At 37.5% G+C, this 21,546-nt stretch overlaps 1 protein-coding gene across 1 annotated transcript in view; it reads left to right on the forward strand.

The window, feature by feature from the left end:
* The window catches only part of TRHDE (thyrotropin releasing hormone degrading enzyme), a 226,147-nt gene that overhangs the window by 135,612 nt on the left and 68,989 nt on the right, over positions 1 to 21,546 (forward strand). Inside the window, exons 8-9 of the mRNA XM_026100355.2 lie at positions 9,608 to 9,673; positions 12,133 to 12,320. Of these exons, the coding sequence (XP_025956140.2) occupies positions 9,608 to 9,673; positions 12,133 to 12,320 (254 nt within the window). The remainder of the gene's footprint in view (positions 1 to 9,607; positions 9,674 to 12,132; positions 12,321 to 21,546) is intronic.

The raw sequence follows: 21,546 nt of genomic DNA on the forward strand, positions 1-21,546 counted from the left end.
TCCCAGCTGTGTGTCCTAAGCAAAAGGTTTCAGCATCAAATGTCCTTGTGTTGGCTGTCTTTCTAGCTTCAAGATCTTTTGAATTTGTAGCTGCAGTATGGTCAGCCTTCAACAGAAGAGTGAAGAATCTACTACAATATCAATCTGGGAGGCAGAGATAAGGATTTGGGTCCCCCCTGAGGCTTAGAAGGACCTGGGACAGATTTCCATCTACAGACAAATGTGTTTTGACTGTGTTATTAGGACCAAACTTCTTGAGGTAAATTAAAATAATGAGGCCATAGACATAAAATTTGATAATAAAATATATCAGTTTAGTTATTTGCTATAATTTCTTCTACTAAAACAATGTGGAATTCCAAGTGGATTGAACGATATATTGTTTTTAAAAGTTAAAAAAAATAAATAGAATTAAGTATACACAGTAGAGTGCAGACAAGTATAAATGCGAAAGTTAGTTTTTTAGATTTGGGGGCTACATTTTGCAGTATCAAATGCAGCTTTAGTCACTTTGTTGTATGAAGGTCTTCTGCAGGATGAATAAATGTTTGCCAGATTGACACAAAAAACGAGTAACTTCTAAGCAAAGTTGAAGCGTCACTGTTACTGCTTTTGCTGCCTATTATTCATTGTTACTGTAAAAAGTTGCAGAGTGTTATGATCTAGACACAGTGATATGCAAATCATGTTTTAAAGAAGTTTTTTCAAGCAATTTCTGGTGACCTCCTCATGCTAAGTAGCGTTAGAACAGTGTTTCTCATTCTGGGGTTTCTGCTGAAAATTTATTGTAGAAAAGCACAGCAGAGATTTTTTTGCACGCTTAGCAATCCATGGGCATAGTGCAAGTTAATGCAGAGGAATGAGCAGCTAACCTGTCACAATTAGCAAGTGCCATCCAAATATCTCTGGAAAACATTTCATCATTTTTGTGTCCATTAAAAATACATTTATCGGGCAATATCTGTGTTCAGGTTCAAATGTATTATACAGAGCCAAACAAGGCAGAACTAAAATGAATGCTCAAATTCTGTCAAATATATGCAGTTCAATTTCGAGCAGTACTTTACTTCTGTAAGATTTGTTCTTAGTTCAGTAGTTTAGTACCACTACCAAATAATACATCAAATACATTTTTCCTTAAAGAAAAGCTTAATATACTAGCAGGTGTCTCACTGCAGAGCATACACCATCAGACTCTGCTAGGCAATAACCAATAACTCTGCAATCCTTCTAACAGTTCCCTGCAGACTTCCAATGCAAATTGTTTTGCCACCGCACTGCAATTTGCTGTTGCCATATTGCAAAATGGAACCCCCTTCCTCTTCATGTTAGTAGCTAATAGTGAAGCTGACTTTTATAATGGAAATAAAACTCTTTATTAAAAATCAGAATTACTAAATAAGAGTTCCCAGCAAAGCAAGATGTATTTTAAAGTAGTATATATGACACTGCCAATTTGCCTGAATACCAATTTTGCATGTTTTAAGTGCCCCATTCACATTGGATTTACTTAGTTGCAATTCAGAGAGATGTATCAATTGCAAAATTGAATATTTTACAGTGTTTAGAGATTTGATTCTTTACTCACATTGGAATGAAAATGACAAGGCCATATTGATTTCATTTGAGTTACTCCTGATTTACAGTACTGTTCCTTTTCCTTATGAACAAGAAGCATATGGAGTGAAGCAAGCAGTCCCACTGACTTAATGATTACTCTTTCTACCCTTCTCTTTTCTCTTGCTAAGTTCTCTTGTGTCTCAGCCTGGACAGAGAGCTGTTTAGAGCAGGACTCAGGTCCTGTCTGTATCCTTCACTTGAGTGTTACGCTTTCAACACCATAATGAGATATTCAAAAACTCTTAACGTTGCCATAATAATTCTCCCACTGAAATCAATAGTAAAAATCCCACTGACCGATATAATGCCAAAATGGCAGTACTGCTGATCTTATTATTGCTGTAGTATGTGGGAGTATTATACATTGCAAAGGAAAAAGTACAATGTAAAATGCTATAATATGCTGGCCTATTCAGCGTCATTGGCTCTAGAGAAAATGAAGATTTATTTCCATATGTGGTTCCAGTATCGCTCTCCCTGATTAGTAGTTACAGCTCGTTGTTTCCATATAATGGTTTAACTGCAGATATGACATGTTGACAGCGGGTGTTTTCCAGTTGCTCATGATTGCAAGCATTGTAACATTTGTTTGTGAAAAAATATTAAATATACCTTTTAAAAATAAAGAGTTGGGTTTTCAGCCAGTGTACATTGATGGGATTCCACTGACTTCAATCACTAGGACCTTATGCATTTACCGAGGTACTAGTCCAAAGAGAAGGCAAAATGCAGCTGAAATGGATACTTGCATGATACATCTGAAGGATGTTGCATCCCTCTCAGGCTATGTTTAATCTTTTTTTCCCTCTTTATACTTCTGAATCTATAAGTTTTCTAGGAAGTTGCTGGTATATCGGCCATTTAAACGTCTGTCATGTGATAGCCCTGCTGAATTACTGGAAGCATTGAAATTACTAGCTGTTAGGTGTTTTTAATTACTTAATGCAACTGATGGTAAAAGTACAGGCCTTGATAAAATAGTAGTTGAGAAACTGTGATTGTATTAATTAACAGATGAGATAATTCTTTGGTTTCATGATTTAAAGAAAAGACAAAAAAGATTTGGAGAAGATTAAAAAAAACCCCAAAAAGCAGTGCTGTGTGCCAAGCCTGGATCTCTCATAGGCACCCCACTTTCAAGGAGTAAAGAGACAGCTAGGATTACTACACATTTTCAAATATGTTAGCGAAAAAAATTTCTATTTGGAAGAGATTCAACAGGTAGCTCCACTGATATGTGCAGAATTATTAGAAATAAGGAGAAAAAACACAATTATCCATAGCAGCTGTATACTTTACATATTTAAAGTTTTGTAAAATGTTAATTCCAACTTTTGTTTTTAATGCTAATCAAATAAGGTTTAGGCTGTATCTATACAGGGGCACAGGAAAGTTCATTCAAAGTAATCAAAAGTGTGAATTGTAATTGGATTAGTTAACCTCATTGTAGCCCCATGTGGTCACTCATTCAAAACTGAAGTTGCCTTTATTTCATTTATTTTAATTCATCACATTTTGAGTGTGACTTGAAGACACTGAGTTTAATATACTTCAGTTCTGAATGAGTGTCCATACATAGTGTTTAATGTAGTTCAACTATAGAAACTGGTAACTTTAACTGTAGAAATTAATTTATTGATGAGGGATGGTACCATACAGCTATTAGAATGAAAAGAGCATTTCAGCATCTTCTTTAGAGAAATGCACTGACTTCAGACTTTCTCTTAATTGTCTCCTAAAATGACTAGTGTTTCTTTCAGTCATGTCTCTTCCACAGTACTCAGCGCATAGTTTCATAAGATGCTGACTTAAGAAGGTACCCCTCTGTATTTTCCTCAGTGCTACCTCCATCTGCTCATTGCCATCCAGTGCTGATACGGGTAGAGGAGTTTGTAGTCTTTTGGGTAAATTTGATAAAAGAAGAAAAGCACCATTGGTGCAGAATGATAGTGTTACTTTCTATTCAGATCATTGCAAAGATCTAGTTTACAAAGTAGCCTCACAAATGGGAATTTGGACAAGGAGGAACAGTGAATTTTGGTATTTAATCTGGTTGTACCACCAAAGTATTTTCAAATTATGGCTTGAAAGAGATACAGGAACATGTTTGATGATATTTCTGTATATAAAATATATGTGATGGTTTCAATACTAGCTGATATCCTGGGGACTGTCTAAACTGCAGCTATGGCCATATACTCCTTATGTGCCTGCCATTTCAATATCATTTTGATGCTGATTTTTGTTACTGTAGGTTGAAATTCTTTTGTTTATATAGTTTAATTCTCTTTGGCTTGGTGGTAACCAATAACTTCATTTTTTGTTGGAGGAATATTTCAATGTAATACTTGATTAAACTATAGGAAGGATATCAACAGTTTTGATCTTCAGGTAGAACTCACTCATGAAAGTTAAAATATATTCCATAACTTTAGTGAAATCTGCAGGCTGTCAGTTTCTGACAAGAGTGCCTGGAAACAGATTTGGGCGCTCGTAGTAAAACTGATGTAGAAGTTGGAGAAGTTTTTTGGATTACCAGGCCTGGAAGAATGTTTTCCAGGTTTTTCTTTGCTAGCTTTGCAGTATTGCTTTGATAAGTGGTCTGATCACAGCTCTTCTTTCAATCTGGAGGTAGCTCTGCAGCCTGACTCACTGGTACAGATGAGTTCTGACACAAATGAAGTTAACCACCATCTAATTTGCCTGAAACAAAGTTTACCATGAGCAAACAGGTGAATTTACTGACTTTTTCTTTTGTACTCTGCTGCTTGTCTGACTGCCCAATTATGAGGGTGATCACTTCTCTTCCTTCAGACTCTTTCTCAAGGGTTAGTCTGTTGTACAATTTAAAAATATTGCAAACCTAGTTGGGTATTCTAGCTCTTCAGTGATCTTGACCTCCTCTCATGAGAATTTTTACTTGTCTGTAGCCTACTGGTAGTGCTTTACCACTGTTTCTCTCTCCCTCTTGATTGTCACTCACCATCAAAAGCATATCAAGAGCACCTTCCTCCCTCTGACAGTTGTCCAGGATTTTTTATTTGAATGCTAGTTGGTGTCAAGATAATATGAGATAGCAACTTTGATGCTGGCAGTGTGAAGGAAAGGGGGAAAAAAGGTGGCATGTTATAATCAGCATCTATTAGACTGTGTCCTGTGTTAAAGCTTAAGTATACAAATTTCTGGAAGAATGAACCTGCTGGGTTTGATAGCCAGAGCCCTAGAGCAGGATTTCCACTTGAACTGAATGTTTTTATTGGCTGCTCTAAATCTCCAGTCAGACACAGCAGTCATATAAAACTGTTCGACATGAACATATTCTAGGCTGAAGGGAGGAGGATTTGAAGGAGTAGGAATGAAAGACAAAAGAGTGAGGCAGAGGTGAGACTGCTGTTTCCTGAGCCCTGGGAAATGAGAGGGATACATTCAGAGGAACATTGCCATCAGAGTTTGACGCTGAAATATTTGCTACTTTTTCCTCAGTCATCTTATAAAACAGAATTTCCCAGTTATTTTTAGCAGTAATAGTGAAGTTATTAAACTGTTGATCAGATTTAGGTCTCAGCACCACTCGTGTAAGTAAGTTGGGAGCCATTCCTTCAGTCAAACAATCAACTTTTTACAGATAAGCTAAGAAAGGAATTTCATCCTAGCACTGCTGTTTCAGTTCCTAGTTATAGATTTGAATTCTCCCCTCAAAGTCAGATACATGTTTGGAGACTTATTGCCCCCTTTACACTTTTTAACCTCTCTGCTTTTATCAGTCACCACCTTTTATTAGTTAAGAATGTTACCATGTTTGGATGGTGGGGTAGTTCATTTTTTTAAAACCAATAGGCTCAATCCCTAGCAGTACTGAGAGAACTAAGATTGCGAAGGGATAAAAGACTTCTTCTTTATAAGTAATATTCTTTCCTTAGAAAAGTCTAATGCAATAAAGGGCCTGCAAGCTTAATCAATACAGTATTACTAAAAACATCTTTCAAAATCCTTTAGTGCTTTTCACTGTGTGTGCTCCTATTTCTTCTACTGTTCAAACTATCTGCTTCCATAATCAAGTAATAAAATAATTCCAAAAGCATTAAGGCTTTTAATTTTCTTCAGAGATTGAGATTATTATTTGACAAAGCTTTTTATTAGAGTCTCCATCTGTTTTCTTTTCTTTCTTTTTTTTTTTTGGCAGGATCTTAGGTTTTGGTTGTGCAAAAATGGGCTTCATTTTCATGGCATGACGGATTTTGGATTTCTTTTCAGTATTTGGTATTAGACAGTATTGAAACAAATGTCACAAAAATGCTTTACCTGATTATATTTTATTACTGATAGAGGTGAAGAGATCACATTCCATTATTCTTTTTGCCACAGAGTGGCTTCATATTTTGATGCCAAGATGTTAGGAAGAATAATTACAGGAAGAGGCTTGCTGAAAACCTAAAACCATATGATCGTCATTTTTGTGTGTTTGATTAATTTTCATGTTGAGTGACACTCTGGGCCAGGGCCTGTGAGCTATTTTCTTACTGTCCCCATGGCAAAAAACAAGCTTAAAGACAACATTACAATGAAAGAGAGAAAGGGGAAATTGTAGAAGAGCACTCCAGAGTCTTAGGCTGTTAGAGAGGTTTTCATGCCATCTTTCCTCCTGACACTTATCTCAGGGTGTTTATAGCTGAAAGTTAGGGAAGTGGCTGAGGCATATCTCGATGCTCCAGCATACTCCAGTTGATGGAACAGCTTTTACAGGTGATAGACTTGCAACTTTATGATGGGAAATGGCCTGGCAGCCAGATGGTTCTAGGCATATGTGTTTATGAGAAAGCTGCTTTTGGAGCTGAGCTGAGTGCAGCTTAGATTCGGGCAGCTGTATTTTCCACGTCATCTTCCTTTTGTGTTCTGCAGCTCACTTCTCTTTTCTCTTTGCTTTGGTTCTTCTCTGTTCAGTGTGTAGCCAAAGCAATGGCTAATATAATGACCCAGCAGAAGAACAGTGAACAAGAACTTCTCATCTGCCCCTTTGCAAGCTACTTAGACTTAGATGTGGGTCCTCAGGAGGAAAAATGTATTATGTTCTTGCTTGTTTCATCCTTAGAACTGACAATGGAGTATGGATAGGTCTTTGCCTCCTATTTTAACAGGGTTGTATTTGATGCTGATATGAACAAGCCTTCCCTCCTCTTTTTTAAGCTGAGGGCCAGTCCATGAAAAACACTTCAAGACAGTCTGCCTGGGTTGCAGTTTGGAAATGGAAGTGCACCTTGGGTCACCGAAATCCTACCTCGCTTTAAAGACATTAGCTTGGATATTGGTAACAAAATGTAACCTTGCAGCATAAGGGGGAGTGGTTAGGCCTGTTGGTATCCTCAGCCTAAAAGCATGCTGTGATATGAGGGCACCTATAAAAGAGACTTCTAACAGCATGCATGGGCCCAGAGAGAGTGGAGTAGGGAACAGTAGTTCCCTGTCTCTTCCCGTACCAAAACTAAGGTGCAGCAAATGACACCAGTAGACTGGCAGATGGTTGAAACAAATAAATGCATCTTCACACTATCGCTAAAGTATGGAGTGCCTTATTGTAAGGTGTTGCAAAGGTTAAGCACTTAAATGAGTTCAGAAACCAACTGGCCAAATTCGCAGAAGGTAGCTATTAAATACAAGATATTAACCTGCTCAGGATTCCTTGTGCCATGAAATGCCAGATGCTGGGAGTGTATATTGGAGAAGTATCACTGTATGCTTGCCCTGTTTTATGCCCTTTCTAGATGTTTGCTAATGATTCCTCTTGAAAACAGGATACTGGTATATGTGGACTTCTGATGGAACCTGGTGCAGCAACTTCATGTTCTTGTGCCTATATAAACTGCACTCAGATTTTGGATTACAATGTAGCTTTACCACTGGAAGTATGTTTTCATGCACACTGTCATTCAGGACTGCTTTTAGGGTAGCATATATTAGGTAACACTCCTACCTTGAGGCTGTGTTTATGGTCTCGGTGCAGCTTTGAGATAATGAAAAAGTACAATAGAATTGTATGGTAACAGGACTGTACTTTTATGTTGTTTTTATCATTGTATTTTCTTATTTCATTGTAAATGCTATGATTCTTTTTGTTTTCCTTCATATGATAAACATGTTAGATTGGAAGATAATAAATTTTTAATTGTGAGTGAAGAGCCTACCAACCTGTGTATTGGGAGATAAAAACCAAAATAAAAGAAGAGAAGCATTTCATCTGTTTGCAGTCTTTCTGAATTTAAAATGTAAAAGCCAAATTTGTTGTCTAATGGTAGACTGGTAAACAGGATTATTGGCTGTACGGAGTAAATCCTCAGATGATCCACCCTTTTTATTAGGTTGCGCAGTGATTCTGAAAACAACTCTCAGAAGAACTGATACATGCAGCATTTTCTAGGACCACTTAGAATGCATATGTATATTTGTTGTTACTCATTACCTTGTCCTACTTTCATTTGTCCCTATTTTAACTTTTTAATTTGCAATGCAACTTCTGTAGCTTTGAAAGCTATTGAATATTTCACTGTACCTCAGATGATTCTGTATTTTTAGACAAAATGGAAGCACAGTGTGGTATAGGTGAAGCCTATATAATGTTGTCTTTATCGAAGTTATTCTTATGACATTGTTAAGACTAGGCACTGCAGTTAACAGAGTCACTGCTCTCATTTAGCCTTCCTAGTCTGTGATTAAATGGGAGTTGCTGCCTGTTGTACTATGAGTTGGCTGACAAAAACTAAATCTGTCACAGGTGCTACAATTTGTATATCAGAAAATTTGCTTTCCAAATACTAATTATTCCCCAAGTATCCTACTTCACACAAAGCACAGATAACATAGTCAGCAAATTTGTCCCAATTTCAGCATTATGCTGTAAATTAGGGTTTGTCTCCTACCATTGTGTAAAGTGAAGATGATGGAAATTCAAATGCAGGGGAACCCATTGATTTACAACCTCTCATTTTTTTTTTCAACTTAATTCTTCCAATCAAAATGCTGCAAATGTATGTTATTCAAATTATCGTTGCTGAATTTCAGTTCCATAATTGAATGAGCTGTTCTGTAGGGACGTATGAAGGTTGGAATCTAATAGTGTTGCCTCTCCAGAGGACATTAAAAAGTAGGAGCATTTTGTGCCTGGAAGGCCCACACCTAACCTGGTGTTATGTTTAAACTATTAATTTGGGAAGTTAATTTAATATGATGGTAGCTTATCAGGCATTATCTTTCTGCTTGCTACAGGAGAAGAATGAACACTCAGTCATTGAAACTGTAGCTGAATAAGTAAAAGCATTCAGTTTATAACTCTCTCAGTCTTGAGTCATGTATACAGTGATACCACAAATGTACTTGTGCAAAAGCACAGAATCCCCTTCTAGTCACCCCTTTTTCTTGTATACATATTCCATTGCTTCCTGTGGTGGAGAACCTTTCTGATAATCTGCTATGGCCTGAGTTGTCAGTATTACATATTTTGACATATAAGTTGGATAGGTGTTTATGTTTCTGGCAATAGCAGGTTAATATATCTCAGTTAAATATTTTGTAACAAATCTAGCTATCATCAAAGTAAGCAAATTTTTGACACTAGACACAGAATGACCCAAATAGCGACTAGAACTCTGTATCAGAAGAATCTCCTTTCATTGCCAAAAATTACCTAGGAAACCTTTTTGAGATTACACAAATATTTTAAAAGTAGATTCAAAATATTTAGCTTATTGAGTGCCTTACACAGAAAAGGAAGAGCATTGAATGCTGTAAATGAAATTCCTAGCAATATTTTTTGCATTGTAAACTAGCTTAAGAAACTGTTTATTTACTCCCTTAGGATGAACATATTGTATATTTCTAGATTTCTGACAAATGCAAACATTAGTGTGATTTAACTTACAATAGCAGTGATTCACAGCTCTCGTTATTTGGCTTGTGTATAGTAATACTGATTTGTATCTTTATTTTATTTCTGTAGGACTATTTAACCATTCACAAGTATGGCAATGCAGCCAGAAATGATCTCTGGAACACATTGTCAAAGGTAAAGTGCTTTAATATATTGCACTGAGGGAGATGCAGGAATTCGCTGTGGTATTTTTCCTGGTGAGGTTAGGAGTGAATAGTGCATATTGAAATCATCAGACCCTAGAGCAAATTTAAAAATTGATGCAAAGAAATTCCATTTGAGTTCACAGAGTGACAATATTGAAGTATGTTTTCTTAGTATTTCTATTCTGTGCTATGTTAGAATATATTTCCTTGTTTGTACTTTGTCACTGCTGTGCAATAAAAGATATTTCATGGAATCTGCTGTCACTGACTTTAGTTGCAGCAGACTGAGGCCCATAAGCTGTAAAGCATGTGGAAGTGCTGTGCATTTGCATCAGGTGGGTTTGTCATTGTGTACAGAGTTACAATTGGTATGAAGGACAAAACTAATAAAGCTTTAAAGTTTGGTGTGCACAAGTAACTGTTTACTGTAACACTTGGCATACTGCAAGAATCAGAGTTGCTATGTCCATGGTGCCATTGCTATCCCCAAGTCAGGCTTGAGGTTCTAGACCCAGGTCCAGGGGTCTATAAGGGCAGACTTAATTTTTGTAAGAGTGAGTCAACTGTGCCTGAATTTCCTGCATAGAGAGCTAGGCTGGGTACTCAGAGTACAAGTCAATACAGGGAACAGTTGGGGCATCTGGGTATGAGTACGAACTCAAGCCTTGAGCAAACATGGGAATCTAGTTGTAACCAATTAGATTTAGTTGACACCAAAGCTGCGGTTCAGCTGGAGGCTAAGGCACCTGCATTTATCTAGATGTGTAGATACCTCCCTATAAGCTAGTCATCTAAGCTCTGATTATTGTTAGTGAGGGCTGGATTCAGTTGCACATTCACAGGCATCTAACATTTGCCTTATGTTATCCCACCTGGCTTCCAGCTGCCACTTCAGATAAGCACAGACTGCTGTAGGTCCACCAGTTCTGGAGGATGTGGTAAATATTGTAGGTCATCTCAGTTGACACTAGATGAGCAGGAACAACTGCAGTCCCATAAATCTGGTCAATATAGTCAGCAGATCATAGGGAACAATTCAATTCACTAGGAAGTAGATGATTACCTGAAGATTAACCTGAACCGCTGACTCTGGACTAGGAACTTGCTCAAATATAGGCACCTAGTGCCAGTTTAGGCACTATAGGGTGTCCAAGACATTCAGGTAGGGCTAGTAGATGTGACACAAGATTTGGGGGAAATCTCTGCTCTTCTGGAGTGGCAGGTCATGGTCAAATGACATTAGCTGTCTATGTATGGGCAGCTGAACTGAGCCTTAGGTCTGTGCTGTTAGTGAAAGATTAGACATCTGACATACATTGAGGGTCTTAAAGTCTTAATTGGAAGTTGAATGCCACTGCAAAAGTCTTTCTTGCTTCTCCTGGTAAAGCCTTTGGGACAGTTCTTGGTGATTACAGGTCAGAGATGAACATACTGTTCAGAGAACAGCAAAACCTACAGCATAGTATAAAGGCATGAAAATTAGACTATTCTGGGCCATAACCAACAAGGCTATACTGTATGTTCAGATCTATTGATAAGGCTTAAAATTGCATTTCCCTCACCTATAAACACCTTTGTTGCCAGCCTCGTCATTCCTAATGCATTGCAATTGTAGCTTCAGTTCTGAAGGCTTCTTGCTGTGTCCTGCTTATGTTCACCAAGAATGGCTCAGTCTGTGCTCCAGGCCTGCTCGGCAGCCAGAGACGTTTCCTTCACTGAAGAGGGAGCAGTGTCTGTCATTCTCCTCATACCCAGTCTCTTCTCCCATGATGCCGTAGTATCTCTTTTTGTTTCAGCTGAAATAAATGCTGAAATAATAGCATTTTTATTGACACACTATATGAAATATGAACACATTAATCCTGCATATGATATGAGAGGTGCAGCTTTTGAAGGAGCTGAGGATATCTTTGTATAAATGGCCTCACTCTGGACATGATAGACAGTATTTTCAAATAAGTACTTATTTGATTTTCAGACCAGATAAACTCAGTACTTTCAGAAATCAGGCCCTTTGAATATGCTTTATTGTAAGTACCCTACATCAACTAACACAGTTGAAAATGTTTCTTCTTTTAACCTTTGCTGGTCAAGAACACCTTTTTGGAAACAGCATCCCTGTGGTTCTGTGGCTCTTGCAAATAACCTGTAAAGCAGGGTGTTTCTTCTGTTATGCCAAAAATGCCTGAATGATGTGGAAAACATGACTTTCTGATTGTGCTCTCCTCTCTGGCAAGATTCCTCCTTGTTTATTTTTAAGATATATAGAGACTATTGGTGTAATTATGTTGTGTGTGTAGATACCGATTGCAAAGATGTACATGTATGCATGCACGGTGGTTGTTTAAACCTCTAAAACTAATGGTAGTCTTCTGTGACAAAAATAATGTTTACATATTGGATGGTGGTATTGCTTCAGCATATTAAAACTGTTCTTTTTTCTTGTAGGCTTTAAGAAAGGTTGGAAAATTTGTAAATATCCAAGAAGTAATGGATCAGTGGACACTGCAGTTGGGTTATCCTGTTATTACTATCTTGGGAAATGAAACTACAGATGATATTATAGTAATCTCCCAAGAGCGTTTTGTTTATGACAGTGATGCTAAAACTAAGGATCCTGACTTTGGAGACAACAGGTACTTACATTTCTCAATGAATATTCGTTCAAGAGATTATAGTTAAGTGATTCATGTGTGTAGTTTTATGTAGATGCCTCTGTAGAAATCTCTGAACTTTGCCTGGAATCAATAGCATGTGGTAGTCCTTCCATTTGAATTTTATTAAAGATTAAGCTAGTTAATGGAGTTGAACAAAATCATTAGAATAATAGAACAGCAAGATAAAGCTTTTAATGTGCCTATTTGCATCTCTCTGGCTTTTATGCAGTCTTATGTCATGCATCTGTTTCCTTTCCTTTTCTTCTGTTTTTGTCACACTCCATGAAGTAAGCTGGAACATGGTTGGAAGATCTGATGCTTTTTTTTTTTTTTAAGTAATTCCTTAGACCAGACACTTCCATGTTCATATTTAAGTAGGAGCTTGGCAGATATAGCTGTGTCAGATATATACTTGGTTTGACCTGGGAAGCAGTCAAGAGCTGAACTGGAGCCCTGTACAAGGCAAGGAGTTCCAGTTATTGCAGTTTTAAAGCCAGTTAAACTGGTCCCGTAGAGACTGTTATATTGGCTGAAATCAGCAGGCCCATATCTTTTACCCGCTTCCTAGATTGTCTTCTTCATGCTGCCAGCTGATTCCACACACTTCCTTCATCCCAGAGACAAGCTGACATTGCTGGACGATGCTTGGGAATTCTTATCTTATTATGTAAAGCAGCTTTGAGGTCATGTTGTAGGGCCAAGGGTATAGCGCTGATTGTAGAGAATTACAGTTTAGCTGTAGAGGCTTCTGTGCTCACCTTTCTTGTTCAACAGGAAACAAGGCACATTCTGAACCTTAGTGTCTGTCCAATAGATATAAACCATTAAAAGGTAAAATTGAATATCAAATTTTCTTGACCTGTCAGGAGCTTATAGAATATTCCTGTTGAGGAATGTCTAAAAAATGGAAATACAGTTACATTTAGTGGTAAATGATGTTTATAACTTTGTTATCTTTTTTTAGAATGTGAATATTACAGAGCTCAAACATGACACTCAGTAAATTGTTGTTTTCTTGGATGTATTAGAACAGCCTAGCTGGGTATTAAGCATGTGTTTAAGTTCTGGGCTGAAATGAGTTCCTTTGTAAATAAGAGATAAAACAAGTGAATGCGAACTGTTAGAAGTGTTCATGAGTCATATTTAAGTGCAACATGAGAGCAGTTCGCCTTTGCGCACTTGAAAATTCCTTTTGTGTCAATGTATATGCCCACATATAATGTGAGTGGATTTGACTACTCAGAAAAAGTTTTTTATTATTTTTATTAGTTTTTTATTATCTCTCTATGTAAAACCATACATATATACATACACACATAGATATAGATGTATAAACAGTTTTTATTAGTTTTTTGATTGCTTAAACAGTTATATTAAGCCTGTAACTATTGTGTAAACTTTCTTAGGTAGATCTGTCACGTACTCAGTATCTATTTTAATAACTATGCTACTCTATAATTCATGAGTAAAGACTATTGAGTATGTAGTATTTTGTCAGGTGGAATCTTAGGGGTGAGAATTAGACTCCTAATAATTTTATTTTCATATGTGACATTAATTCAGAACTGAGTCCATATCTTGAGATACATGGAAGGCTATTGTCCTGCTACAGCAGGACAAGTTGTGTTGAATTTCTTAGGAGATTTTATCTACAGACTTTTTCACAATTATAATTTCTAAACACTGGAAATAACCAATGGAGCTGTACAGAGCATGGGAAAAGATAACAGCTTTGGCCCTGCCAAGAGTTTACTGTCTAAATAGACAGTACAATGTGTATTATGTACATCTCCTTTGGCAAGCTTCTTTCCCCTTCTTGTCTCCCTTCAGATTAGTTTTCCTCTGTGCTTGCATGTCCTTTTAAGCACAAATGGGGAGGAAGCTCATTACTCAGGGAAGGCTTTACAGATGGAATGCTTACACCAGACAGTTAAATGATAGAGCTAGTTTGACACATTCCCATTAAAAATATTTGAAAATCATGTTGCGTAAGTAAAAATTCCAAAGAACAGGAGCCATATATATTTAGCAAAAGATGACACTTGCCTATGCCATTCACCTTTCAAAGATAATCTCCCAGATTATTTTGAAGTCTTATGGCTTGGTTATAAATTAGTATCCAGAGCATTACAGTGCGCTGATTGAAACAATGCCTTTGCATTGTCAAAAGTTCTTTTATATCATCAAATTCAGTATAAAAACAAGATTGACATCCTGAAAGTAAGTTTAATATTTGTGTCAGAAATGTTATGTGATTTAGATTTTTTTTTTGTTATGAAAAAGTCACCATTGTCTCAATGGTGGATTCTTATGAAAGCAGTAGACAGGGAAAATTGCATTAATGTGATACCATTTGATAATTTGTGGTACTTTACTCCATGTTGGTTTTCAATATTACATGATCCAGAGTTTGCATGGCATGGCATATGGGGCTAGCTTTTTCTACAAGTACACATGGGAGCATTAATTAGAATTTAAAAAAAGCATTAATGGATGTTGAGTCCTATTGAGAAGTGTAGCACTCTGGTTGATTCTGCAGATCATTTTGGTCAGGAAGTTGCAAGGGTTTACTGACTGGTTCAGTGGGGCCTGATAGCATAGGTAGATACTGTGGGCAGCACAGAGGCATATATAACATTAGGCTGCAGGCTTAGGGGTGTTGTGTATCAGTGGCCTAATTCACAGTCCAATAAAGTCAGTGCTCATCTCTCCTGAGTGACCCATGAATTAGGCCTTGGATGCATGGCTCCCTGGGGAACCGTAATAGGTACTGTAAATAGTGGGGAATGAATTGTATTTATGCCACATTTGAGGCACTGCTCTTGCAGGGCAAGCAATATTGGCTTCCTTAGGATAGTTTATCTACGGATTAATCATGATTATCATTTTAAACATTGTAAATAATAGAGCTGCACAAAACACAGAAAAACATGCTGGTCCAAGCCTTTCCAGGAATTTATCATCTAAACAGACAACACAATATGCACTAGAAGACTCAAGGGATGGTTCTTAAAGCATACATCTACTGAATAGTCTTTAGTTATCCAGAGGTGGGGCTTTAGTTCAGCATGACACAACAATAAATGTCAGTTCTATTACCTTCGAAGTGATGGGAAGTTAAAACTTCTGGTTCAGGCCCTCTCTAGGCAAATTTAACTTTGCTTTCCTTTAGGAAGACACAATTTAGAACAGGTCTTTCAGATGTATCTGTATAAGAAATGTAAATAAAGAGGCAACTGAATATTTTATAACCATTTTAGTTTTATAGAATGTCTGTGCTTCTCTTTATGGTACATATTTATGCAGCAATTAACTGTTAGAAATGAAATATGAAAAGTAGTACATTTAATTTTTCTCTAAAATCATATAGAGGAATATATAAGCAACAAGCAGATTTTTCTATGTGGCAAATGGTAAAAGTGATAATTGTTGATACCTTTGACAGGGTTTTACTCCTAGTTCTGCCTAATCCATTAATGTAAGTGTCTTTAATTTTTCTGCAGAAGAGAACAAATACATACAGTTGTTTCTCCCATCTTGTATAACATTGGCCTCTCTCTCTCTAAATAAAATGTAGTAAACTGTGTTTCAAGGGCCACAGATATACATAGTGATTTATTTGTGTGCATTGATTGTATGGCATTCTAGGCTCTAACATTTGGTATAAAATTATAGAATGTATACAGTCTCACTTCTATGCAAATTGAACATGGATTTTACTTGACACTCACCCGTTTACATTGTCCACACCTCTCATTTTACGAGAGAACAAAACTAGCAATGACAGACCCTTTTCTAGGAATTCCATTCCTCAGAAAGGACAGAATCACTGCTGTTCCATTCAAATCCCTAAGCCTGTGATTGGGGTAATGTTTCAGTAGCAAATTGAGATTATGCAAGTAAAAGTTTGTAACTCCTATCACATATTGTATTATTTGTAGTCTTCTCCCGAGTACAATCCTTTAGTTCCATTCATGTGCACTAGACTCATGTGTACCTGTCTGAGGATGGATTATGCTCTTACAACATAAGGCTACAGGAGATGAGATGATATTCCATCTGACAGGGTTCAGTGGGTTTCCCTACCAACTGAGAAAATCATGATTTTAAGGCACCAGACTCATCCATCATTACAAGAATGGGTCACAGATTTGACAAAACTTTTTATGAAAAATAATCTATGGTATAGAAAATAAACTAATCAGTTGTGATGAAATCCATAAACCATTTATATATTATATGGAAGAACAGACGAAAGTTTTCGGGCTATGGAAGTTTTGCCTTTTAAAAATATATAGAACCCATCTCTTCAAAAATAAATAACTTTTCTAATATTATCGAAATAATGAAGTTCATGTTGCTGAGGCAATATTTTTTCACTTGTATAGTATTTTTATTATACATACAGTTTCCTTAGCTAAGGTATACTAGTTCATGATAATATCTTCAAGGCAATGTCTTGCTAGGCATTGAAGACAGCTAGCTGTAAGGAAAAAGAAAAAGGGGAAGGGCGTAAATTGGGAGATAGACAGTGTATTTGTACATGCTGTAGTGTGGTAGCCATGGTGCCTTTCTCTGTGTGGTTGGACTAGGGAAAATTTAGTGAAATAGTGCAAGACAGGGATATGACCAGCAAAGCTAGAGCTATACAGATTCATGAGTCTAACACCATGTAGTAATCACTACAGCTGAAAGGCTGTACAGCTGGTGGCAGAGCTGCTCTGCAGTCACTCCACTTCAAGCTGAATGATTACCAGCAGAATTTATTTCCCTTCAGTTCTCTTTGAATTCCCTACACAAAGCTCATTTATTCAGGCTTTGCTCAAAAAAGGGCTGTGCTTGTTTCTTTGCTGATAATTATTTGAATAGTAAAAGTATAGCCACGTTTGGATATCGCCACATGTATTCTTATTTATTTGTATGGTGTTATCACCTGAGCAGAGATGGGGAACTTACTCTGTCCACTTACCGGCTGAGGGACTGGTTAAACATAAAATGTTAGGAGCACAAGAGGAGTGCTGAGAAGTGTCTTTTAGTTTCTTTTAGTTGAGGAAGAAGGGCTAACAAAATGTAAACAGAAAAATGCAGTATTAATTCACCAAATTTTTTGCCTGCGGTAGACAGACCTCCCTATCTTGGGGAAAAACATGTAATCTTCTATTTTCTCATGTCCTTTGAGTGAAGCTTAGAACTGTTTTCTTGTTATGTCTTTCGTCTTTACTATACCTGAATGATTAAGTTTGTATCAGCATTTCTACTAGAAACAACTTTTGTGTTGTCACCTAGGGAGTAGATGGTTCAGGAGTACCCTGGTTCATCTTGACTGACCTGACCATCTCTAACTTTATCAGCTATAACAAAGATGAAGGGAGTGGGCTTTAAGAAAGGAAGGTACTAGTGTATGAGACACAGAAGAAAAGGAATTAGCAAGAATAAGACGAAAAAATCAAGAGTCCTTAGTGAAGAGCAGAGCTATCTATGAACAAAGCCAGACATTGATTTAAGCAGGTTCTTTGCTGGTCAACTAGCAACTTGAAAATATTTGTTCTTGAAGAAGACCGAGAATGTGTGGGGAGTACCTTTTCTTTTCTTGTACACTGATGTTCAGTAGAAGATGGCTCTATAAGACCAATACATTTTGTCCTCCAGTATATAAAGGGGCAATCCTTAACTTCAGCTGTATGGTGTAAGACAGTGCTGTGCAGGGTGCTTCTCCTTTGAATTAGCAGACAGAAGAGCTGCTGCTTGGAATGACCTGCAGGAACTCTGCCTGCCTCAGGCACGTGCAGGTGGATTGCCTTTGCTGTTGGCTGGTGATGCTACTAGCCCAATCCTTGCACCCCACACTCTGCCTGATACAATAGGATGTCTTTTGCTGTGAAAGCCGCTGAAGAATGCTCAGTCTTTTGTCTCGTCTTTTTTTTGAGGCTTTTCTGATTGTTGTATTATTATCAAATCAGAATAGGAAGTGCTCTTAAAATTTGTTCCTGCACATTTCTGTGCTGATATCTCTCCAGCAAGAGATATCTCTCTGCTGCTAGCAGAGATCTCAGAAATACCAGTTTTAACACTTTATTTCCCAAATCATTTCACAGCTTCTATTTGTGAGAGATGCTTCTCACTAGGCAAACTTCCAGGATGCTCTGGTGCACAGGATATTGGTAACTTTCAGTCTTATAATGTGCAGAAGGCTAAAGAAGATAACATTAGTGTATAATGCCATTGCTTTCTGTGTGGTGGCAGTGGTCTCATATCCTGACAGGAGTTAGGCTGACAGTGAAAAGCTGCTGCTGTATTTTACTATCACGGTAGACTGTGTCTTTTTCCTCATGTTATTTGCTTGTATTAACTCTTGGAATTTGCTGCATACCAAAACCAGTTAATGAACTCACATAATTAAATTTATTCATGGTGAGGGAAGGAACATGTATTTGAGAACAGCAGTATGTTTTGATTTTGAGTGAGATGGGGAGGCTAAGTGGAGAATCAGGGTGACAGTGACAGTGGGGAGCTGCCTAACATGCAAGAGGAGAAGGGAATGGAGTGTGGTAGGGTGCAGACATGAGCATTAAAATTGTGTAGCTGTAATAGGCAAATGAGGAGAACCAGGGAAATGGAGAGACTGGTCAAGATGGGGGCCTAAATGAAAGTGAAGAGCAGGACTGCGGAAAGAACAAACATTTGGCAGAGACAGAGGTGATGGGAGGGATGAAGGTGGATAAATGTCATGTTTTGTTGGCTTTGTAATAGAAATTGTAGATCAGAAGATGAAATTACTTATACATTCTTCCTCCTTTTGCAGACTTAAGTTGCTAATAATAGATTTTTTTCTCCTTATGTCCTTTTGAGCCTTCAGGGTCGGTAGTAGAATCTCAAACTTTATAGAGAAGATATTGTAGTGGGGGACTCTTAGGGAAATTCGCTGACAAAGTAGAAACTATAGGAATTATATTTTCATCTTACTTAAACCCGTAATATTCTGAGGAAAAAACAAAACTGAATAGTGGAACACACTGCAAAATGTGTTGCTGTAAGTTTCTGAGAATGTATTGGAGAGTTGTAGGCATAGCTAAAGTGCTTCCTTATTCCTACGTCTGACTAGTGGGGTCACAGGGAGTACCAGTCCCTCCTCAGGCCATAACACGTTGCTCCACTCCTGGCTAATTTAGCTCAAAGAAATCTCAGGTCTGCACTCCGTAGTCAAGGGACTATGCTCATGGGTAAAGTACTCATGGAGGCAGGGGACTGCAAGATCAGCGCCATGTGTGCAATCCTGCAAGGTCGTTTTACACTGGTGCAAGACAGAACACACAATGCCTGAGACATGAAAGGGCGTTATTGGAGAATAACGAGGCAGCTGTTGGAATAGACACTTGACACTGCTTATAACCAGCTTCTTTCTACCAGTCTCTGACTCAGCACCCAGAATTGCTTGTCACTTTTGAAAACGAAGTATTCACTTTTGTATTTAAGTGTAAAAAAGAAAAGGTAGGTAGGGAAAAAAGACATGTACTGAGAAAGAATTTGTAGTGTTTGTTCTTTGCCCACAACATGTTTCTGAATTCAGTAAGATACTCTGCTAGCACTGACATTGAAATGAGTCAGTTTTGAAGAGCCCCAAAATATTTATAAACGCCTCATTTATAATTTATTTTTGTTTGTAATAGTAAGCTAAAATTGCACAGAATCTTGTATTGGGTAGAAGGTTTAGTAGTCAGATTTATACAATGATTTTTTTTCTTTTCAAATCAGGTCATTTAATTTAAAAGAATTAATTTAAATTACCTTGAGTCTACCCTTAAAAAAGAAATCAGGTTAAAGGAGGGGGAGTCTTATATGGGATGGCCAAAGACATACTGCTTTTTTCTAATAGAATGGGCATGCAGTCATCACAGGACAGTCCTGCAGTCCAGTGATGTGCACAGATTTTTTTCATAATAGTGCTCCTGCTGCGCTACTGAAATCTTTACTCTGGACTGGGACTTAGTGGTTTCATTGCATTGGTAAGGGATTATATTTGGCAGACAACTCTGCAGAGCATCCAAACAAACTGAAAATGCAGCACACATGCTGTCCTTCTCCATCCTTGTTTTTGAGTGGAAACTTCACAGCATTAACCATAAACTGAGAGTCAAATATACATTACACTACCTGTCTCTTTTGTCTGAAAAGTGAATAGTCCTTTTGATATCAAAGGAACTGGTTGCCAATTCACAGAACTTATTTTTTCGATAATTCTTAGTAACTGAATACTTGTACTAAAGTTTCAGGCTAAACAGCAGCTCTGTCACAAAGAAACTATACAAAACAAGCATGTTTTCCTTCCTTTCTGGAGGTGAGTGAATCATCCTCTGGCATCTGTAGAAGTTAAAATGTCAGTCGTTTGTGGGTCTGACCATGAAGATTTTTGAAATCTGCAGGTTCCAAATAAAGATTTTAGAAAAGCAGGGCAAGAGGAACACGATACTGTCAACAAGAGCTGCTTTCTGAAGACTGTCTACAGGGCCCATAAGGTTCACAAGTGAGCAGCCATCACTGTGTGATAGAAACTGTGTTTTCAGAGGTGGATGCACCAGACAGTCACTACTGCAGTTCAATAGTATTAAGATTTTCAAAAAAATTCCTTAAGAACCTGAGTGCTCTTACAGATTAGAAACGACCACTCTCATTGTCTGAGCATGTTGAAGAAAGAGTTCTTTGCAGGAACTTGGTAGTATGCCTTCAGCTGGCAAAGAGGGCACTTTCTGTTACATAATTACATTATTGCATCATACTAGCTGAAAACAAAACAAAAATAAACCCCCTCTCTGGAAATTTAGCTGAGAGCATTTTGGGGGAGGTAGACAGCACTTAAATACAAAGAGGTAGCATGTCTCTCCTAATTAATGTATTTTCTGACAAGGACAGGGTTCAGCTGTTCCACATGAAGAAGATAAACTGTTTTCCCTATTTCAGCTCGAGTATTCAGATATTGCTAAAAATTAGTCCAAAGATTCTTGTAAAATCCAAGAGAACTAGCACTATGGTGGAGTAAAGGAAAACCACAAAATCTTCATCTCTGATAGATTACTATTAAACATGTTAATCACTGGCTGTAAATTAGTTACTGTGTCAATGCCTGTACAAAATATATAGCCCTCTCTTCTCTGCTGCCCACGATACTGTGCTGGCACTGAAAATCCTTTTCCCTCCATATCTTTGTGTT

This window comes from Dromaius novaehollandiae, chromosome 1 (assembly GCF_036370855.1).
Source record: "Dromaius novaehollandiae isolate bDroNov1 chromosome 1, bDroNov1.hap1, whole genome shotgun sequence".
NCBI lineage: Eukaryota > Metazoa > Chordata > Aves > Casuariiformes > Dromaiidae > Dromaius > Dromaius novaehollandiae.